Source organism: Rutilus rutilus (genome assembly GCF_951802725.1).
Source record: "Rutilus rutilus genome assembly, chromosome: 12".
Lineage (NCBI taxonomy): Eukaryota > Metazoa > Chordata > Actinopteri > Cypriniformes > Leuciscidae > Rutilus > Rutilus rutilus.
The window spans coordinates 39,074,124-39,088,956 of record NC_140217.1 but is presented as its reverse complement, the minus strand read 5'-3'; the positions used below and the strand labels follow the sequence as shown (position 1 = coordinate 39,088,956).

Genomic DNA, 14,833 nt, shown 5'->3' with positions numbered 1-14,833 from the left:
ATTTCTTTAGGCCTGCAAGACTTTCTTTAAATAAGCTTTATATGTAACAGCTTCCTTAAACATGTCCCACAGAACATGTACATTCTGACAGTAATTAATACAAGGCATTTTAAAGTTTGACTGACATTCTAGGTATGCATTTCTCAAGCTTTCTCACGCACATTGCTGTAATTGCTGACACACACACACACACACACACACACACACACACACGTTGTTTTCATATTTTATGGGGACTTTCCATAGACAATGATTTTTATACTGTACAAACAGTATATTCTTTCCCACTAAAATAAACCTACCATTAAAACCTGTTTTACTATTTTGCAGTTTTACATAAAAAAAAAAAAAAAACTTAGTCTGATTTATAAGCCGTTTTGTTTAAAAATGTCCCATCTTTGTGGGGACATTTTGTCCCAGTAATGTAGAGTTTACCAGGCCACACACACACACAGGAATTAAGACACATACTAATTAATTCTCCTGTCAGATGGACATAAAGAAACTGCAGAGTCAGATACACCTAATCTAACAGGGATTGACTGGGAAAGCGCTTATTCATAGACATCTACTGCCACCCTGTGGTCAAAAGCAGAATTTGAGTGCCATAACTAACAAATACAAAGAAACAGTGCATGTTTTTCCCAGATTTGACCTTTATTGTATCCACAAATAACGCATCTTTAAAAGTACAATGCATGACTACTGTAACTAGTGGGTGATTTCAGTTATACCGTAACAAGAAACACTCTTTAGATACAACAACAGCTCCTTCAGGAAACACACACGTTCATGTTCCTGAGGATGGAAAACATACAAAGATATCTGCCTATAACTGCAAGTGGTTTAAAACAAGATATTGCTGCAAAGCACAATCCAGTAGAATAATGATAATGGCAAAGACAGTTATACTAAAACACTTAATCATGCAACAAAATTAAGATGATCGAATCAAGGTAAATACAAAATGCAATGTTACTGATGGTGAGAAAGAAATGCATGAATCCAGCAGACAGTGTGACGTGTCTGACCACTAGAGGGCGAGCTTCACTAGGAAGAGCGCACTCAGAAGTGGTACGGGGTGTGTGTGACCCAGTTGGAGATCTGGTCTTTGGTGCGTTTGGCAGAGCTGTGGGACGTGAAGAGAGACTTGTAGGTCTCAGATTTATCACTCATGGCTTGGATGGATCTTTTGCTGCCGACGACGAGACCCACGGGCGCCTTTAACGTCTTCGAGCTCTCGCTGGATGTGGACGGTCCCGGAGCTGAGCGGGAAAAACACACACATCCATTATTCAGCATTCATAAACGTCAGGATGAGATGTTACATGCAAACCACTAACTATCATGGACCTTTATCCATAATTCTGCATGACTGACCTCTGTGTTTAATGCTGTCATAAAAACATAAAAATCTGACAAAAGTGGCATGACTATAATCTTTTCTTAAATTTGTTTTGTTCTCTAAGTCTACTGTGCACATATGGGCTGCTCTCTCTCTCTCTCTCTTTTTTTTTTTTTTTTTTTTTTTTTTTTGAGGACAAGACAATCCCAGAAGCCTGACTTGTCCCTAGATGAATTCACCACTTAATTTGCATATTTGGGGGGAAATAATTTGCTAGTAAATTCCCATGTGGCTTCCACAGATTCGCATGAGAACTCCACAGTTTGAGGAAAGGATGGCAAGCAAGATGTTTTGTCTTGTTATTGATTATATTTTTAATGCATTAATAAGCATTAAGGGTCATAGAGGACCTATGCTTCCATATGCATGCATTTAATACACCTTAAATAGATGCATATAAGCCGCTTTGGATAAAAGCGTATGCCATATAATTATAAATAGATGCAAATATTCAAATGCACTGCCGTACAAACATTTGGGGTCAAGATTTATTTTAGAAAGAAATTACCCCTATTCGGTAACACTTTATAATAACGTTCAGTTGTAAGTCATTTATAAGTGGTTAGTTAATGATGAACTAATCATTTACAAAACATTCATAAATGATTAGCAAGTGATATACTAACATTTAATGTATGTTCTGTAAATTCCGTTACAAGTCATTTACAAGTGATTAGTTAATGAATAACTAATCATTTACAAAACATGACTATGCATTTCATAAATGTTTAATACATTATATAATTTTGTTTGTATGTTTTGCTCACATCAAGTGCACAGTGGTTAAAACTCCATGTGTTTCAGAGCAGACAGCTGTCTATACCCTCACCAGTCAGCACTTACACTGCAGTACACACTACACTACACACTACACACTACACTACACTACAGAAGACAGCTGTCTATACCCTCACCAGTCAGCACTTACACTGCAGTACACACTACACTACACACTACAGAAGACAGCTGTCTATACCCTCACCAGTCAGCACTTACACTGCAGTACACACTACACTACACACTACAGAAGACAGCTGTCTATACCCTCACCAGTCAGCACTTACACTGCAGTACACACTACACTACACACTACAGAAGACAGCTGTCTATACCCTCACCAGTCAGCACTTACACTGCAGTACACACTACACTACACACTACAGAAGACAGCTGTCTATACCCTCACCAGTCAGCACTTACACTGCAGTACACACTACACTACACACTACAGAAGACAGCTGTCTATACCCTCACCAGTCAGCACTTACACTGCAGTACACACTACACTACACACTACAGAAGACAGCTGTCTATACCCTCACCAGTCAGCACTTACACTGCAGTACACACTACACTACACACTACAGAAGACAGCTGTCTATACCCTCACCAGTCAGCACTTACACTGCAGTACACACTACACTACACACTACAGAAGACAGCTGTCTATACCCTCACCAGTCAACACTTACACTGCAGTACACACTACACTACACACTACAGAAGACAGCTGTCTATACCCTCACCAGTCAGCACTTACACTGCAGTACACACTACAGAAGACAGCTGTCTATACCCTCACCAGTCAGCATTTACACTGCAGTACACACTACACTACACTACACTACACTACACACTACAGAAGACAGCTGTCTATACCCTCACCAGTCAGCACTTACACTGCAGTACACACTGCAGTACACACTACACTACTACTATACACAATAGTAAACCTTGGGTGAGCAAACATCTTAAAATCCTGTTAAATAAGAAAAAGATTGCTTTTAAACAGGGCAGTATTACTGATCTTAACTCTATACAAAAAGAGATCAAACGGGAAATAAAAAGGTGCAAACTGGGTTACAAAGATAAAGTAGAAAGACAACTAAGTAATAATAATTTGGGCTCAGCCTGGGACAGTGTCAAGAATATTGTTGGACTTAATGACAAATTAAGGAAAAAGACATTTTTAGAAGGTTTTACGGCCGACTCTACCCTGGCACAGGAGTTTAACAAGTTTTATTCTAGGTTTGATGTCCATGATTTTAGTAAAGAAACGGGTGCATTAAGGGATAGTCTAATTAACTCTGGTCTTCCTACTCTTGTTTTTTCTGAACGAAATGTTGTGAATACTTTTAAATACAGCAAGGTTTGTAACAAGCTCTGGGCCCCGACAACATTAGCAGCCGTATGCTGACCCTTTGTGCGGATCAGTTAGGCTTCATTTTTTAATCACATTTCTAACTTGTCTTTGTGTCAACGTAGAGTCCCAAACTTATGGAAACAATAAATAATTATTCCTATCGCAAAAAGCAACCACCCTAGAATTTTGAATGACTATAGACCTGTGGCTCTAACTTCATTAGTTATGAAGTCCTTTGAAAAAATGGTAAAGAAAGAACTGCTGGGCAGAATTGAACATTTCCTTGACCCCTTGCAGTTTGCATATAGAGCCAACAGGGAGGGTGCAGGATGCTACTATAACTCTGCTTAATCTCATATACAAGCACTTAGAGGGTAATAAAAACCATGTCAGACTGCTGTTTGTGGACTTCTCGTCTGCCTTCAACACTATCCAGCCCCATTTATTGGTGCAGAAGCTCATAGAAAATTTCGGGTTGGACTGCAACTTGGTGGGCTGGATTTTGGACTTACTAACAGGACACAGAGAGTGAGAGTAAATGGACATTTTTCTGGAATTCCAATGACATCAACCGGCTCCCCTCAAGGCTGTGTTCTCTCTCCACTTCTGTACATTATGCACACTAATGACTGCCGGAGTGAACTGACCAATAACTATATTGTAAAGTTTGCAGATGATGCAGTCATATGGCGCTTTTCCACTGCATGGTACGGCTTACTTATGGCGCATTTCCACTGCATGGTACGGTACGGTACGGCTCGCTTTAAATGGTACCACCTCTGTTGAGGTTCACAATTAAAGTTTTAATTTTATTAAATTGAACAAGCGCAAACTTCAGCATTCAATCAAATATTCAAAAAGACTTAATAATAATGTTATTTCTCTCTATAGGCTCGTTTACTACGAATATGACGATCGTCAACTTCATCTTTGCCAGACACTGACAGAAAACACTATTTTATAAATAAAAATCAGTGCACGCGTCCCCGGATTTACAAACGCACATCTTGCTTGTTGCACGCACATTATGTCGAAATAACAAGATATTATGTTGAAATAACATTATTATTAAGTCTTTTTGAATATTTGATTGAATGCTGAATTTTGCGCTTGTTCAATTTAATAAAATTAGGCCTATATATAGCCTATATATATACTATTAATAAATGAGCAAAACTTGGCCACAAAATTTAATATTCAATTATATTAATGATCACAATTAAAGTTTTAATTTTATTAAAACGCGTGCACTGATTTTTATTTATAAAATAGTGTTTTCTGTCAGTGTCTGTGCATGGCAAAGATGAAGTTGACGATCGCCATATTCGTAGCAAACGCGCCTATAGAGAGAAATGCACATAATGGATTACATAAGAGAGTAGCCTATTTCTTTTTGTTTTGAATTATTTCGTTTAAAGACATTTCAAGCTTTGTGTATTTGAGGATGAGATGCGCTCCAGTTAACGTACAATGCAAGTGACCGCTCGAGCGCCTCAATGGTTAAATTGTCTATTTTGCATCTTATTTATTCAATCCAGGCAATTGTTTGATGAAAAAATTATTAAAATTAAGATACAATTTATACAAAACGAAATTCACTTTAAAGAAAGGTTTTCTACAAAACAAAACTTAATGAAGTGGTCAAAATTATGTCTGACTCGCTCCATGTCTCTCTACTCGTGCTGTTCACTTTTCATAATCAACATAGGCAGATGGAAAAAAATAATGTAACATTAACTAAATGCGCTTTTTTAATGGCAGTAGGCTATAGTTTAAAACAGTACATTAGGCCTAGACTCTCTATTTGTAAAGATTGCTGCACATTCATTTAATTCAGAATTTTGCACACACAAGTTGAAAGGCATTTGTTCAAATCAAGTTCACGGATAATTGTGCGTGCATTTATTAATCATTATGATACTAAAATCATAACAAAGTAGGCTATGCTATGTACAAAAAATCAGATGAGCCCAGAATATGAACGCAACGTTTAATTACACGTTAAGAATTTTCCTTCCATATAGTAAACCATTATAAGAACGTTTAATTTAATTTAAAAACATCCACATGCCGAGAATCAAGAGCACCATCCCCTGTGTTGTGCGTTTGAAATGTGGCGCGTTTACGATGATGTCATGGCAGTAGAGGCGGCAACTATAACGATCAGTCCCACCCAGTTTGAAGCGGTACTAACTGCAATGGAAAAGCAACCGAGCTAAAGCGAACCGAACCGTGCCGTACCGAGTCGAGTCGTACCACGCAGTGGAAAAGCGAAGCGAGCCGAACCGTTCCGCGCCGAGTAGAACCGTACCGAGCCGAACCGTGCCGTACCATGCAGTGGAAAAGCGCCACTAGTAAGTTTAATGGACAACACTGAAACATCTTATGGCCCGGTACTACAATATTTTCTAAATTGGTGCAAAGAAGCTTTTTTAGACTTATATGTTACAAAGACAAAGGACATGTGCATTGATTTTAGACGTCCCCATCCAACTCCTGTAAAGACGATTATAGATGGAAAAGAGGTTGAATTTGCTGAGTCGTACAAGTATTTGGGAATCATCACTGATAAAAAGTTCACCTTCGAACTAAACACAGACATGCTGAGTAAGAAAAGTCATCAACGTTTCTTCTGTCTGAGAAAGCTAGCTAAGTTTCAAGTTGACAGATCTCTCTCTTTTATAAATCTTTTATTGAGTCCATTTTTACTTTTTCATGTATTTGTTGGTATGCTTCTCTTAGTTTAAAACGGAAAAACACATTAGCAATGGTAAATAAAGTTAGCAGCAAAATCATCGGGATTCAGCAGATAACACTAACCGAACTGTACAATAGACATGTACTTAAAAAGGCTGAATCCATCATGTCTGATAGTTCTCACCCCCTTCAATGCAGAATTTACGATGCTGCCTTCTGGTTCCCGTTTTAGTCAGCCATCCGCTAAAACAAATAGATATAAATTCTCCTTTGTACCCTCTGCTATCTCTCTGCTTAACTCTGTAAAAAAAAGAGGTGACGTCTGCACGTGAGGTATACTGAACTTAAACTGCAGCAAAACTAATCGCCCCTTGGGGACAAATAAAGGTTTTTGAACTTGAATACCCTCACCAGTCAGCACTTACACTGCAGTACACACTACACACTACACTACATACTAAAGAAGACAGCTGTCTATACCAGACCTGGGCATATTACGGCCCGCGGGCCACATCCGGCCCTTTGTGTGTCCCTGTCCGGCCCCGGCCCAACATATATTATAAAAATATCTATCGTATTTTCCGCACTATAAGGCGCACCGGATTATAAGGCGCATAGAATAGAAGATACTGCAGTCAAACTCGACGCGTCCGCATGAGCGCGAAGGTAATAAAAAAACTAATATCCGTCTGCTCGGGCAGATTCGTCTTAACAGCGCGCGCGCGCCTCCGCATCCGAAGATCTGTTTGGGGAGTTGCGCGGAATGCGCGCGCACTCAGCGGAGGCTCGCGCTCTGTTGCCAGGCGACAGTGAAGTTGAATAGCAACAAGTGGTGTTACCCTCAAAATGTCAGCACACGCTAAGAAAAGAAAAGTTGATAATGAATGTCGTGTTTTTAACAAGACATGGACTGCCAAGTACTTCTTCACAGAAATTAAAGGTAACGCTGTGTGCTTGATTTGCGGTACACAGGTCGCTGTGTTAAAAGATTACAATTTGAATCGGCACTACACGACTAAACACGAGGATAAATACAGAAATCTGTCTGAAAAAGAGCGCGCAAGTGTGTCTGATGCGTTGCTAGCAAAACTGCACACTCAACAAGGACTTTTTACAAAACTTTACACCACCAGAGAAGCAGCCGTTAGGACAAGTTATGTCATTTCTCACAAAATCGCCAGAAAAAGTAAGGCATTTTCGGACGGAGAGTTTATTAAGGAGTGCTTATTGGACTCGGTTGCACTGATGTGCCCGGAGAAAAAGGACGCGTTTGAGAACATCTCACTCTCCCGACGCACCGTGACGAGGCGGGTTGAGGACATCGGTGGAAACTTGGAGCTTCAGCTGAAGAACAGAGCTGCAGACTTTGACTGTTTTTCTCTGGCTTTGGACGAGAGCTGCGATGTGCGTGATACCGCTCAGCTTCTCATCTTCTTACGTGGAATGACTGCAGACTTTCAAGTCACGGAGGAGCTGGCATCCATGCAGTCAATGAAAGGGACAACCACTGGTAATGACTTATTCAAAGAGGTAAATGAATGTTTGGACAAGTTAGGACTGAAATGGGAGAATCTGGCAGGTGTGACAACAGATGGTTGTCCAAATCTGACTGGGAAAAATGTCGGTCTTTTAAAGAGAATGCAGGATAAAGTGACAGAACTTAATCCTGTGCAGAAATTGACATTTTTGCATTGTATTATCCACCAGGAAGTGTTGTGTAAGACAGTGTTAAAGATGAACCATGTTGTTGATGCAGTAACTAAAACAGTTAACTTCATCAGAGCGAGAGCATTAAATCACAGACAATTTGTTGCTCTTTTGGAGGAAAATGAGCTGGAACATGGTGACATCAGCTACCACTGCCCTGTCAGGTGGCTCAGCCTAGGCAAGGTACTGAAAAGTGTCTGGGACCTGAGAGAACAGATTCAGGATTTCTGTGTGAAGAAAGGACATGACATCCCAGAGCTTTCTGATGAGGACTGGGTGGCAGACCTCGGGTTTGCTGTAGATGTAACTGCACTAATGAATGAACTAAATGTCAAACTGCAGTGCAAGGGCCTTTTTGTGCATGAGATGTACAGTGCAGTGAAGGCTTTCATGAGGAAGTTGCAGCTTATCTCAAGCCAAGTGAAGGACAACCTTCTGACCCACTTGCCAACACTAAAGGAGGCCACACCATCAGCCGATCACATCCACAAGTACTCACCCATGTTAGAAGCACTGCATGCAGAGTTTTCAAGGCGATTTCAAGATTTTAAAGCTATAGAAAATGAAATGCACATGGTTTCTTCTCCCTTCAACTGCAATGTGGATAATGCTCCAAGTGATGTTCAGATGGAACTGATTGACCTGCAGTCTGACACACTTCTGGCAGAGCACTTCAGGTCAGCCTCACTGCTGGACTTTTATGCCTCCCTCAAAGAAGAGAACTTCCCACACCTGAGGAGGCATGCTCAGAGGATTCTAGTCCTCTTTGGATCTACTTATGTATGTGAACAGACATTCTCAGTGATGAAGTTCAACAAATCCAAACACAGATCTTCTATCACTGATGACCACCTCTCAGCTGTCCTTCGTATAGCCACCTCAGACATGCAGCCAGATTTCAGTGCCCTTGTTCAAGCCCAGAACAGACTGGATTATTCTCACTGAAAGGGTAAAATGAGGAGGAAAACATTACAATTTATTACATGTCTATAAACATGCTGCCCTTGTTTAAGCCCAGAACTGACTGTGTTAATTGTACTGAAAAGGTAAAATGAGGAGGAAAACATTACAAGTTGCTGTGTTGTTACATTTCTATAAACCTTTTGTTATTCTTTGTTTTTGAAGATTAACAAGTTCAAATTAAATTGCACTGATTCAGTGATTGTTTTTGTTTTATTTGACCTACGCACCACAATTTCACTTAGCCTAATATAAACAGAATTTTATTTTAGTTTTATTCTACTGATTACCAGTACCAGCTATTCATAATATATAATTAAGGGAATTGTACAATGGAAGAAAGCTGAGCAGAATTAAGTGTTATTGTTGGTGTGGCCCTCTGACACGATTCAGGTTTCTCATGTGGCCCCTTGTCAGAATTAATTGCCCACCCCTGGTCTATACCCTCACCAGTCAGCACTTACACTGCAGTACACACTACACTACATACTAAAGAAGACAGCTGTCTATACCCTCACCAGTCAGCACTTACACTGCAGTACACACTACACTACACTACACACTACAGAAGACAGCTGTCTATACCCTCACCAGTCAGCACTTACACTGCAGTACACACTACACTACACACTACAGAAGACAGCTGTCTATACTCTCACCTGTCAGCACTTGCACTGCAGTACACACTACACACTACAGAAGACAGCTGTCTATACCCTCACCAGTCAGCACTTACACTGCAGTACACACTACAGACTACACTACATACTACAGAAGACAGCTGTCTATACTCTCACCTGTCAGCACTGGCACTGCAGTACACACTACACACTACAGAAGACAGCTGTCTATACCCTCACCTGTCAGCACTTACACTGCAGTACACACTACACACTACACTACATACTACAGAAGACAGCTGTCTATACTCTCACCTGTCAGCACTTGCACTGCAGTACACACTACACACTACAGAAGACAGCTGTCTATACCCTCACCAGTCAGCACTTACACTGCAGTACACACTACACTACACTACAGAAGACAGCTGTCTATACCCTCACCAGTCAGCACTTGCACTGCAGTACACCCTACACTACAGAAGACAGCTGAGGCATTTATACTTGACGCAACTGTTTTGTTTTAGACTGAACACCAGACCATATAACTGATTTAGACGCGCAAACTGGGTGCCGGTGTGATGAGATGTACTACTAATATCCGTCTGCTCGGGCAGATTCGGCTCAAAGTCATGCATCTTCGGATTCAGAGGCGCGCGCGCGCTGTTAAGCCGAATCTGCCCGAGCAGACGGATATTTTTTTTTTATTAACTTCGCGCTCATGCAAACGCGTCGAGTATGAACAAGGTATCTTGGTTTACATTTGGACTTTGGATGTGATCTTAGGCTTGAAAAGGTTGGTGACCACTGCATAACGCAAACCCAGTCAAACATTTGACTGCAGTATCTTCTATTCTATGCGCCTTATAATCCGGTGCGCCCTATATATGAAAACAGTTCTAAAATAGGCCATTCATTGAAGGTGTGCCTTATAATCCGGTGCGCCTTATAGTGCGGAAAATACGGTACTAATCAATTGTAAATGTCTTACAACTGAATATACAAAACATACATACAATAATGAACATATCACTTATTAATCATTTATGAACGCATAGTCATGTTTCAGTGACATGTGACACATGAGTTCTCTTCCACTGCTGTCATGATGGATATAACAAAATAAAATACGATAGTGCTTACAGTACTATATAACGCTGTACATACTCCCTGCTATTTATAAATAATATGTGAACCAGTATGCAATGATAAATGTTTCACATGACCAGACTACGTTGTGTAATCTCAGGAATTAATGCAATTGCAATATATTTCTTTCGAAATTTAAATTGCAACATATTTCCATGAGGAGTTTTCCTTTCCTTCCTCCTAAACGATGATGAAATACATCACATCTACATGCACTCATTCTGCCCCTCCCGTACAGATATAGATATAGATATAGATTCCTCATTTCAGAAACCAACACTTACATAGGCTAATTGTGCTTTCTAAAGCATTTACATACAGTTCAATCTAAAATGTAAATCTAGCCACAGCCCTTCTGTACCCTGGCATGCTGGGATACCTGATTCACTGCCGTCGTCTCCATTCAGTGATGTAGATTTAGTCTCTGATGTGTCTTTGGGTAAATCACAGCTTTCTGCCATTAGAAGAGAAAAAAAGAAGAAAAAACAATTAAATATTAAGTAGTTTCACTAGTTAAGTAAAGTACTAAACATAAGTAGTTTAACCATTATAGGGGACGTTTAAACAGCATAAAACATTGTTTTCTGAGAACATGCATGATAATAAGGTTGAGTTGATGCTTATGGATACTTGCGTTAAGTCTCATTCACAAATTATTTAATACAGCATTTTGTTAAAGCTAATATTAAATGTTTAAAGTTTAGTTAGCCACACTGCATGTCTTATTTTTACGTTCATGTTTTAATCTAACATCCTGATGTTAGAAAAGATACATACATATATATACACATATATATATATACATATGAAGAGTTCAGATGCAAAAGCCTCTAAGTGCCATCAGAAATTTTCTTCTAGAATGATCATTTTTATCAAGTTTGTATATTTAAATTCAGTAATTTCACTTAAATGGCAATGAAAATGACCTATTAATTGTCATTTAAGTGAAATTACTGACCTTAAACATATGGGCTTGATAAAAATGATCATTCTAGAAGAAAATTTCAGATGGCACTTAGAGGCTTTTGCATCTAAACTCTTCATATATACATACATATATATACATACATACATACATATATATATATATATACATATATATACATACATACACACATACATATACATATATATATATATATATATATATATATATATGTGTGTATATATATGTATATATATATATATATATATATATATATATTACATATATATATATATATATATATATATATATATGTAATATATATATATATGTAATATATATATGTAATATATATATATATATATATATGTAATATATATATATGTATATATATATATATATATATATATATATATATATATATATATATATATATATATATTACAATGTGTATAACAGCATTTATTTAAAATAGAATATTTTCTAACATTATAAATGTCTTTACTGTAACTTTTGATCAGTTTAACTCATCCTTGATGAATAAAAGTATTGATTTATTTGATTTCTTTCCCGCAAAAAATCAAATTAATATTATTACTGACCCCAAACTTTTGAAGGGTAGTGTTTAATGTTACAAAAGCTTTAGATTTCAGATAAATGCTGTTCTTTTGAACTTTCTATTCATCATAGCATCATGAAATAAAAATGTAAATAACTGTTTTCAACATTGATAATAATCATAAATGTTTCTTGAGCATCAAATCATCATATGATTTCTGAAGGATCATGTGACACTGAAGACTGGAGTAATGATGCTGAAAATTCAGCTTTGCATCACAGGAATAAATTACACTTTACTGTATATTCACATAGAAAACAGCTTGTTTTAAATTGGAATAATATTTCACAATATTACTGTTTTTGTTTGTATTTTTAATCAAATAAAAAAAGCCTTGGTGAGCAGAAGATACTTCTTTTAAAAACATAAAAAAATCGTACTGACCCCAAACTTTTGAACGGTAGTGTATATATATATGTGCAAGACACAACAGTAGGATCTCAGCTTAAAGGTGCATTGCGCAAGTCTCTGAGTTTTTGCAGAACTATGCCCCCTTCTGGCGACACGCGAAACTGCAACCAGAGTTGTGCATGCGGTAACGTGGAGTTTGCGTTGGGGTTTGGGATGAACTAGAAGCCGGTCTCTTTGAATCCATCTTCTACTTTTGCAAAAGTCGCTTGAGTTGTCTTCGCTGATGCGGATAATGGCGGCGAATACACAAACCTGCCAGACATAGCCAGGTGAGCGTGAACGCGCATGACGTCACGCCCAGTCGATTCCGACCCGAATCCCTCTTAATTATTTTACTGTACAGGATTATAGAGGCAATCACAGTGATCATAGAAGGGCTCATTCAGCCCATCAGGCAATTGTTTAAGCATGTATGGGTTAGAAAAACGGGTATTTTTAACATGAAATGTTGCGCAATGCACCTTTTAAATAAAATAACAAGAGCTTTTTGTCAAACTGTATCATACCATGCGACCTTTATTAGTCAATGTGCACTCAAATAGTATGAAACATGGCATTGTACTTTGATCAAATGCTCTGTTAAGAGCCTTTGAACAGTGAAGAAGCTTCTCAGCTTATGCAGCAGATATGGATAATCGATCACATGTACACTTTACTTTATCCTGATTTAAGCTGAAGCAAAACTAAAAGGGTGGATAAAATAAAATTCTGTTAATATTGACATTTGTCCTACACTGATAACTCCAGTCAGTTATTTCTATGTGAAGTTTAACCTTTATTCAAGCCTCACGTATTTACTTACAGTTATACAGGAATGCTATGGGTTCAGTAAAAGTACTTTCCACAGAATCTGTGGCATACTGTCAATCACCACAGACTTGCCCCTCAGTTTAGTAAAAATGCACTTAAATTAGAGGTCTATGGGGCTTTTTCTTTTAATTTTTGGAAAAGTGAAGTTCTTATGTTGTTAAAGCAGTGTTGAATTTGTATCTATAAAGACCCTTCTGGTATCCTTGGCTTGTTGGTTTTGTGCAAAAAGCTACCGTGTTCACAGACAAGATTAACAAGCAATTTTCTCACACTAATCCTATTTTAATACATAAAATGCTTAGGTTTTGTGGCTATACTTTGGAAACCATGTGCTTAACTCAGCGCCTTGTGAATTATTGACAAGCCTTGACTTTCATTGTACGTGCATTTGTGTTTGTTTGCACAAATGTAAATTTTGTTCTGTGGAAAACAACAGCATGTCACAAATATTGCCCATAACACTTCGAGCTGTATTAAAACCCCTTCTTCAGAACTCAGTGTGACTGACACAAAAGCAGAAATTCATCACAAGCTTTACTTCGTTATGCATGTGTGAAGTGGTTACCTTGAGGTTTATCTTGCAGAGTTAATTAAAGTCTAACTTTGTTCAATAGAACAGGGGCGGATTTGTTTTAAGATCATGTCCTTACAGTGAGAGAACGCTCATCCGGTCATAGACGTTTACTTTGCCATTGTACACTACCATTAAAAAAGTTTGGGGTCTCTTCTGCTCACAAAAGGCTACTTTTCATTGATAAAAAAGGAAAAAAAATTAACATTGTGAATTATCTCGACTTAAAATAACCGTTTTCTATGAGAACGTATAATAAAATACAATTGATTCCTGTGATCAAAGCTGAATTTTCAGCATCAGTGTCACATGATCCTTCAGAAATCATTCTAATATGCTGAACTGATGCTCAATGTTGAGAACAGTTTATATTTTTGTGGAAACCATGATCCTTTTTTTTTTTTTTTTTTTTGAAACCATAATCATTTGTTTTCTTTGATCAAAGGAGCAGCATTTGAAATAGAAATCTTTTGTAACATTATAAACACCTTTACTGTCACTTTTGATCAATTTAATGCATCCTTGTTGAATAAAAAAAATATACATTTATTTCAAAAGAAAAAAAACCTTACTGCGCCCACATTTTTGAACAGTAGAGTATGTGTTAACACGAGACTAAGCTTGTCTGAATTACTTTCGATCTTTCAACACAGCTGTCTTGATGATACAATGCCAGTAAAGCCGGTAAACCCAATACAACTTTCCAACAAGGGAAAGAGGCTGTTTACAAAGAGAGAAACTCACCCACTGGAATTATCTCTGTAATGCATAACTAAACATTCAGAGAAAACTTAACAGCTCTAACAACAAAACTGA

The 14,833-nt window shown here is 38.0% G+C and overlaps 1 protein-coding gene across 1 annotated transcript in view; it reads right to left on the bottom strand.

Annotated features, from left to right (window-relative positions):
• Nucleotides 1–636: 636 nt before the first annotated feature.
• rtf2 (replication termination factor 2) overlaps nt 637–14,833 on the bottom strand; it is a 45,419-nt gene continuing 31,222 nt past the window's right edge. The window contains exons 8-9 of the mRNA XM_084425432.1: nt 11,061–11,135; nt 637–1,265 (exon numbers count right to left, since the gene is read on the bottom strand). Coding sequence (XP_084281558.1) covers nt 1,066–1,265; nt 11,061–11,135 — 275 coding nt within the window. The 3' untranslated portion in view covers nt 637–1,065. The remainder of the gene's footprint in view (nt 1,266–11,060; nt 11,136–14,833) is intronic.